Raw genomic sequence first — 9346 nt, forward strand, 5'->3', positions numbered from 1 at the left:
GACCGCCTGCCAACTCTGTCAATATGATGAACCAATGGAAGGCACCACCCCACTGGATACATGGATACATGGATACATGGATACGCTGTATCTGTGTATCTTTCGAGTGTATCTTTGCTGCTGTTTATGGCCGTAGCTCAATTGTAAAAAATCATTTATTGATAACGCAATTTAATGCCAATTATTTGTACACCAATATTTACCCAATATCAATTGTGCCACCCATGGATCTGCTCGGATCTGATCTGGAAGGGGTGCGGGACTGTGATTAATGAGCAGCTAATGGCAGGACCTCCCTCTCCCACAGGGTGGCTCTTCCACTCTCCCACTTTTCCACTCTTGTGTTTTGTGGTTATTGTTTTTAAAATGTTTTCAAAAGTCTTTTACACTGCACACTTTACACTTTTATCCCTTTCGCTCTGTGTTCTTTGTTTTGTTTAAATATAACAAACACAAGTGTCAAAGTCAATTCAATCAACCCTCTAGGCTTTACCTCCCCCAAACCCCTCTTCCATTGCCCAACCCTCGGGTTCGGTTTCTACCCTTCTCTGGCTTTTCCTCTGGCTTTTCCTGCTGCCTGGTCCTGGTCCTGGTCCTGGCCCTGGCCATGGCCCTGGCCCACGTTTCAATGCTGTTTACTTAGCTAACTAAGGCCCCTGGAAATCTGTTGAAATTTTTTGGCATTATTGTTCACTTATCGGCTGAATTAACACGACACAAGGGAGCGACAGAGACAGCCCGACAGAGGCAGCGAGTATCGAATAGCTCTCTCTCTCTATCTCTCTCTCTGTTGACCACAAATTCTAAATTGCAGCAGCATATGTGACAATTTATTTTTATTGGCCTTTTAGACTATTTTCATTTGTGATATTTGCTGGCAAATTTAATGCCTGATTAGCGTTTTGCCTAATATACCGGAAAATGTTCACTTAAATGGAGGGAAAGCCAGGGGGATGCTACTTCAAAGGAAGGGGCCCTAAAGGAAAAGGAAGGAAGAAAGGAAGGATGGAGGGAGGGAGTCCCTTTGAAAGGGTTGAGCATGAGCTTTGTATTATCTCATTATCTCATCCTCTAGCATCTTTCAGTCACGAACTCCTTTCAATCATGAAGTTGAACCCTTCATCTATCAATTCAGTGCTCATTCCGTCCATCCATCGAACCATCCAACCATCCATTCAAAAATTTCAACTCTAATTGCATATTTACGCAACCATTTCCCCAAAATCAAAATGAAATCAGGCAAACAAACCCCAGCTCCAGCTCCAGTCCCCAAACCCCAAACCCCAATCCTCACACCTTCACCCACTCGCAGACGAACTATCCAACTGTTCTGCCTCCTCTCCTGTCTGTCTTTGTTTGTGCTGTTATATAAAATAAACTATTCTGAAACAACACAAATCATACGGAGAGAACAATGCCATGCTCCTCCGTGGCCTGGACCATTGCCAGGTCATGTCTGGCCCCCCTCCTGTCCACCCTGTCCACCCCCCGACCATCTCTGCCGGACTCCATCCCATAAATGTTAGTTAAATGCACGTGGATGAGTAGATAAATATCGTATAATGAAAGTAAAATAAGAGCCAGATAGAGGATAGAGAGACCTATAGAGAGAGAGAGAGAGACCTATACAGAGAGCAAGTGGAAGGAGATGAGAAACAACGGCAATCAGTCGTCGTCATTGCAGACATCGCACTAATTTTGAGTTCGTTTTTGGGACAACATTTTCGGGGTTTCGGGCTTCGGTTTGAGTTGGGATTCAGAAAATTGGAGATTCGGGAATGGGTTAAGTATGGTTCTCTCTGTGTACGTGGCCAAAGAAAATACACTTTGGCACGTTTCTTGTTAGCGAACAGTTTTCCTACTCTATCCCCATACCCATACCCATACCCTTCCCCTCCTCCCTCTACCCTTTTCTCTGGCTCTCTACAATGTCCAGACATTGCATGATATATGTTTAATGGAGTTGTTTTCTTCGTTCTGGAATTGGGAAGTTTCTTGTTTTCTTGTGTGTCTGTGCCAGCTCCTTGGAGGACCTCTGCTGTTTGCCTTGGCATAGGTGCAGGACCTCAAATTAGGAGAATTTTCGTGAATAAAACTTGTAGTTTACTTTGAACTCTGGGGTGCTCATAGCTAACATATCAAAGATACCAGCATTTCTAGCCCTTATATTTCTCTTTCAGATATTGCGGAATGTCTTAGCGATCCAAAGGATAATCCATACATCAAATGATAGCATATATAGCAGGTAAGTCCTAGGTAGATATTAAGATGCCATTCCATTCGATTCCATTCCCATCGAATGTCACACACATCACACCTCAATCCATTATAGTCCCATCTGCAGTGCGGAACCACTTGGCAGCCATTCATGTCCACTTAGTAATCCATCAAGGGAACATTAAAATCGTCTCCTACGACCGCAGTGCATGTGTATTGTGGGGGAGGGTGCCGGTGCTGGGGAGGGGGCAGTGGGTGGCTCATAAAATGGATCGTCTATGGGTTGACAGACCATAACAGAAAGAGACGACAGACAACAGACAACAGACAGAAAATGCATTATAGGAACATTACACCTCGGTAGCGGACAGTTGGATGATTGCGAAATGAGCGACCAAGTTGTAAAAATCCCATGAAACGAAACCGTTTATCGTTGCCATAAAGGGGGGAAGGAGGGGAAAGGAGGGAAGTGTGGGGATTATTGATTTTATATGACTTAAAGCTTTCGAAGAATGGAATCCTCTTCAGCTCGAAATGTGAGCCATTCGAGTGGCTTAATTGCTGCCCTAATCATCTCTGCCCAGACAGAAGTGTGCCCCCACTCGTGTCTCTATCTGTCCATCCATCCATCCTGCCACTCTATCTCTCTCTCACTCCATCAGTCTCCCTCTCTCTCTGTCGCACTCAAGTTGATTATGAAGATTCTTTCGTCTTTTACCGTTGAACTTGTTAGTTGCTCAACACTCCATAATGATGGCAATTATAGCCTCGTTTTTCCAACAATTTATATGAAATTTTCGACACACACACACAGACCCCGCTCCACTGCTCGCTGTCCTTCGAGAGCTTCCTGTGTGTGCTCTCCTTTTGCTCGCAGGCCACGCCCACGCCCCCACCATCCGGCCATACGACATTTTACGGAAAGGCAACGCCCCCTTTTGTATGGCCGTCCCTCTTGCACCAGCAGCATCGAGCGGCTGATAAAGCCTCCATCTTGAAAGCCAGAGCCAAAGAGAGAGCCAGAGAGAGCAGCACAGAGAGCGAGCGAGCAAGAGAGAGAGAGAGAGTCAGAGCGAGAGCGAGTGATTGGTGCTGCTAGATAGTGGTGGTGTCCGCATAGCGGTATATGACTCCGCAGCAGACCGTTCGGCATGCACAATCGAATGAACGTTCGACCTGAACAGACGTGATCAGACGTGAACAGACGCGCAGCGCACAGTCGAAAGCGGAATCGAAACCGAAATCGCGCGTTCAAGTGCGAAAGTGGAAGACAGTGAAGAGAAGATACATAGATATAGAAACACAGTAAAGAGTGCCGTACCGTGCCGGGCCGTGCTGTTGAAACGGATTTCATTCGGAAGAGAGAGAACCGAAGCATGTCCAGTGCTCAAGTGTCGCAACAGCCGCCGCCGCAGACTACCACAGCGCTATCGATGCCGTCGCAGCTGCTCCTCAGCCACATAGCCGCCCACAGCCAAAGCCATAGCCAGCACCAGCACCATCATCCGCATCCTCATACCCATCCGCATCCGCATCCGCATCCGCAGAGATCGTCGCCCCACGACTACGATCAGAGCAGCAACCACTCGACACTCTCGCCCAGATCCCGGGGCAGCCCCACTCCCAGTCCGGCGGCCGTTGGCGCCAGTCCCACACACTCCACAGCCACCACCGGATCGCCACAGAGCGCGAGCGCCTACGCCCCGGGACTCAGTCCAGGCGGAGCCGGAGGAGGAGGACAGGAACAAGCGACGGACCAGATCACCGCCGGAGGAGCAACGCCAGCTGGAATGGCCCTACTAGTGGCGCCCATACACGTGGGCTGTCCGCCACAGCAGGGACCGGCGCCACCGCCCACACATCCCCGACTGTACGTGGAGGGATTCGCACCACATCATGCCCCGCATCTGCATCCCGCTGTGGTCAACGTGAACGGAGGATATCCCCTGCCACGCCCGCCACTCGCCGCCGTCATGATGCCCGCCAATGCCGCAGCGCCAGTGAATGGAGCAGCCCCACCGCCCGTCTCCAACTCCTGCTCCCCGCAGCCCGCTAGCAACCACACGACCAGCACCACCGCAACGACAACGACGACACTCCTGCCGCCCGCCCAGAGCCAGCCCAAGAAGTCCTTCTGCATCGACGCGCTGCTGGCCAAGAGCCAGCACCAGGCGGGGGAGCGGGAGCCCCAGCCCATCATCGTGGACGATCGCCTGGCCGCCCTGCACTACGCCGCCCGGGACCAGGCGGAGCTCAACCACGCCTTCGTGGCCGCTTCCAATGCGGCGGCAGCCCAGGCCGCAGCGGCCCATGCGGCGGCAGCCGTCGGCGGAATCAGCGATCACGAGGCCCTGCAGCGCATACGCGATTCGCGGGAATACGATTCGCCCAGTCCCGACGGCATGTCGAGGTGAGTACAAGAGAATTACTTTGCAAGACTCTGGATGGGATCGATGGAAGAAGCTACAGATCGATTTTTAGATAGGATTCGGCTAGAGATCTGTGGGATTGGGTTACCCTAGGGTTGGGAATGAATCCAAGAAGCTTTAGTTCGAAGCCCTCAACTCTATCGAGTAATCACTTTCTTGGCTGCCGCTTACGAGTACATGGGTAGCCGCCGTAAAGCCCATCCTGATGCCCTGGAGATCCCCATGGAAAGCCTGCTGGAAGCCATGGAAGCCCGCGCACAGCGAAAGCGGCTTTGGGAGCACTCGAAAACATGGCTGAAAGCCAAATGCCAAACAGAAAACGGGGAAAAGCCTTCGAGCTTCGATTGGTCAATTCCCGTTTGGTCATCACTCCAAGAGATTACGTATACGCCATGTGTCTGTCGCTGGCAGCGAGAGGGCCTGTGTATGAAGGGGCTAATTTTCAAGTGCGAATTGTGTAGAAAAGCAAACAAATTAGACAAAAGCCTGGAGTGGGGGTCCATCAGAGGGGGGAGGGGCACAGAGCGACACTTTAATTGTTTTTCGAAATGTGTCGCGTAATTTCGATTCGATAATTGCCTATACAGGGTGTCTCTTAACCGTTGCTTCCCGCTTTTTCTTCTTTTTTTTTGGGCAGATCGGAGTCCCCGAGCTCCTCGCATCGCTCCAGTCCGCCCATCAGTCCCGGCTGCGAGGACCAGCAGCAACATGGCCACGGCATCCATCCGCACTTGCACCAGCATCCCCATCACATGTCCATGCGAATGTCAGATCTCCACGACGAGTTCAAGAAGCCCGTGCCGCCGCATAGTCCCATCAGACCCCAGGATTTCCCTCTGTACGCGGGCGGACATCCGTACCAGCTGCTGGCCCAAGGCGGATCCGCCTTTCACCGGCCACTGGATCCATCCGGCAAGCCCATACCGGTAAGCATCTGACTCAGAGAGAGCTTCAACCATCCACCTTCAACAGCCTCTAATTGATTACGTTTTTTTCTGTTCTGTTTTCGGTTTATCCCCTAGATCCCCATGGGTCACAACTTTATGCCCTCGCAGCTGCAGTTTGAGTTCCTGGCCCGCGCCGGCATGCTCCACCACCGCATACCCGAACTGGCGGCCTATCCGCATCACGCGATCCTGGGGAAGACGCGCAGGCCGCGCACGGCCTTCACCTCCCAGCAGCTGCTCGAGCTGGAGAAGCAGTTCAAGCAGAACAAGTATCTCAGTCGACCGAAGCGCTTCGAGGTGGCCAGCGGTCTGATGCTCTCCGAGACGCAGGTGAAGATCTGGTTCCAGAACCGACGCATGAAGTGGAAGCGCTCCAAGAAGGCCCAGCAGGAGGCCAAGGAGCGGGCCAAGGCCCAGCAGCAGCAGCAACAGCAGAATCAGAGTCAGAATCAGCCCCAGAGTGCGGCCAGTTAGGAGGAGGAGGACCCAGAGTTGGACATGGAATTGGATATGGAATTGGTATTCGAGGAGGAGGAGGAGGAGCAGGAGGAGGATGTGGATGCCCAAGAGGAGGAGGTGGGGCATCCATTCTAGTCAGGCCGCGATCAATCCGCCGTCCCACCCATCATTAAAAGCCACACACTTTTCGATTTCCGCAATTTGTTGAAATGTTTGTTTTCCTTCTTCTTTTTTTTGTTTTGTTTTTGGGGCAGCAACAAAAACCATGCACTGTGTGATATATGTCAACGAAAATATTAAAATTAAAAGTCATTACTCCCCCACACCCACACCCTCATCCCCCTATTTGTACATAAACATACATCCATCTAATTAGAGAAAAGATTTTTTTTTTTTTTTTGTGAAGTTTTAGTCTTAGATAAAAACATAAAACATAAGTAAATACTTATAAATAAACATAAATCTAAAGTTGAATAATGCCAGTAAAATAAAATACGTTCAATTACGTTAAATGAGATTAGTTTTACAATTTGCTTGTGTAATAATAATAATAATAATAATAATAATAATGTGTGCCAATCATGTGTAATTTATGTAATTATGTTATTCTAACATTTTAACATTGATGTAGGTTTTTTTTTTGTTTTTTTTTTCGAATGAGTGTATTTAATTGTATGTGTATGTATTTATTAGAAATCAGTTTACATTGACAAACACACACACACAGATACAAATACAAATACAGAAATATGTAACAACAAAACAAAAAAACGAGGAAAAAACCAAACATTGCAGATGACTTGGTGGAATTTTTTTTTAAATAAAGTGCTAAAAACTATAACAAATGGAAGTGGAACGATTGGCCAGGGGCAAGAGGAGAAGGAGCTGAAAGAAGTGATGTTATGTGAAGTGAAAAAGTGAAAGAAAGAAAGGTAAATGGAACCAAAAGGAGAAGGAACCTCCTGTAAAACTCTGTTTTGTATCTAATCTATTTTCGATTTAAGAGCTGTCTATGCTCTCGAATTTCCAAATACCCGTACAGCGACCACAATCATAAATAGAGAACCATTTAAAGGCATTTCGAATGCCCCAATCCAATCAAAAACGCACTCCAGGGCGCAGGCACAGGCACTGGCACTGGCACTGGCGATGCGATAATGCTTATCGTTGCAAATAAATCACAATGTGCGGAAGATAATCAACTTAATTGCTGAGACAATAATTATGACTAAATTTATAGTATCACTTTAGAATTATTTCGCTAATTAAAATGTAGCCAGGCCAGAGAACAACAGAAGAGCACTTGGATGTTCGATTCGATTCGATTCGATAGTATGGGTTGGAAAATTGAAGCAAAATCATGGTGAGCCTCAATTTCCGACAGACGACAGCAGACGTAGACGAAGACGAGCCATATACACGGGTAATACATATAATATATTATCAAGCACAGACCAGAAATCGAAATCAGTCGAGGTATTTCAGTTTTTGATAACCGAAGGAGTGTTCAGGTTGTACTTGGGCTCCACCGATCCAAACGGGTGTTACGGATGGTTTATAGGTAATCTTTTCAAGTGATTAGAAGTCGGTTAACACTTACAAAGTGTGGTGCTACAAATGATATTCCATGATCGTTTCCCTATTCCCGAGTGCATCCTCTCATGAGGAATCTTTTGACGATCCACTCTGATAATTGAACCCCATCCTAATCGGAAATGTGACACAAAATGTGAACTCATTTGGAAGTGTTCTCGATTCTCGATTCCCCATTCTCCGTTTTCATTCTTCTTTATAGAGAGATAGAGAGAGAGAGAACTGGACAGACCACTTTATCACGTAATTCTCAAGTATTTCATAGACAGAACAGAACAGAGCCGGAGAGACCTTTCTCTACTGGTGGCTGTCGCTGTCTGCTGGTCTTTGCCTTGAAGTATGCTTTATATTTTTATTATTGGATGTTTGATCTGTTGTTGTTGCTGTTGCTGTTGCTGCTGCTGTTGTTGTTGTTATTATGCAGCAGTTTCTTGTTGGTGCTGTTTTGATGGGCTAATAAAAATTCATTTCGCTCTGCTGATGGCCCTCTAACACGTAGAGCATTTCTGTATAAATAAACGAGAGAATTAGACAATGGCTTGGCACAGTGGTCCGGGATAGTTATACTTTGACATACTATTACCTCTGAAACTCGTGAAAACCTTTCCATCTCCCTTGGAACCCACTGTGCACCCTGGGCCCTGCCCTGCCCTGCCCTGCGGTTGCTGATGCTGCGCTTTATTTTGATTTGCCTTGAAGTGGCCAAATGTTTGAAGCCAGAACCAGAGCACAGAGCACGCTCACAAAGGGATACCCGAACGGGGGAAGGGATAGAGGAGGAGGGAGGTTGAGTCCCTTCCTAATTTCAATTCATTGAGCTATTAGCGGGTAATTTGTAGCACAGCACAGCACAGCACAGCATTCATTCATTGAAATGTCTGCCCAACCGAATAAAAGGGTGACAAAGATCAAACCGTAAAACTGGAATTGGAATTGGATTTTGGATGGGATGGGGTTGTGGATTGTTGTGGATGCTGCCTCGATGCACGATGCCTGATTGTCGCATCTGTTGCAAATTAAATTTGAGTTATAATTTCTATAAACACACACGCACACCAGCACACCAGCACACACGTACACAAGGGGCAGCAGAGGCACACACCCAGAAAATTGCCATTTGAATTGAGGGTTCACTTCCCTGTTCCCTATATATCCTGTTCCCTGTTCCGTGTACCCTGTTCCCTGTTCCCTGTTCCCTAGTCGTGACTTTTGTTGCCATTGTTGCTGGTGTTACAGTTTGGTTATCCCCTGTTGGGCAACCCTCTTGGGTCGTCCTGCAGCGGCAGTCGCCCGGCCTGGTCCCAATTTGATCTTCATGTCAACACAGATGATCACATTTTATGCTTAATTTTGTTATATGCGATGTTTGCTTTACTGATTTGTCGTGCCACCTCCTTCCTAACACTCCCTCATTCGCTCATTCCCTGAATGCCTCATTCCTTGTGGCATTCGTTGAACTTTTCCGCTAATATTCAATCGAATTTCCTCGATTTTCGATTTTATTGTCAAATATGTGCGATTATTGTCATATGTTGGATTTTATTATTGTCAAATTTGCATTTGTCTGGGGATCAGAGGGTGAGCGCGGTGCGGAGGCTGCTGGGCCGGGGTGGTGTCCTGTAAGCGGTTATTGCTCGTTAGCCATCTAGCTAATGGCTGTTTGTTCTGTCAGCAGCGGCGGAAGGGGGGCAAAGGGTGCTG

The 9346-nt window shown here is 47.8% G+C and overlaps 1 protein-coding gene across 1 annotated transcript; it reads left to right on the forward strand.

Moving 5' to 3' along the window:
* Positions 1-3291: 3291 nt before the first annotated feature.
* Positions 3292-7266, forward strand: LOC108153577 (homeotic protein empty spiracles). The gene is made up of 3 exons (XM_017283656.2): positions 3292-4627; positions 5284-5572; positions 5669-7266. Exons 1-3 carry the CDS (start codon positions 3594-3596, stop codon positions 6065-6067), a joined length of 1722 nt encoding a protein of 573 aa, XP_017139145.1. The 5' UTR covers positions 3292-3593; the 3' UTR covers positions 6068-7266.
* Positions 7267-9346: the final 2080 nt, after the last annotated feature.

This window comes from Drosophila miranda, chromosome XR (genome assembly GCF_003369915.1).
Source record: "Drosophila miranda strain MSH22 chromosome XR, D.miranda_PacBio2.1, whole genome shotgun sequence".
In the NCBI taxonomy this organism is placed as follows: Eukaryota; Metazoa; Arthropoda; class Insecta; order Diptera; family Drosophilidae; genus Drosophila; species Drosophila miranda.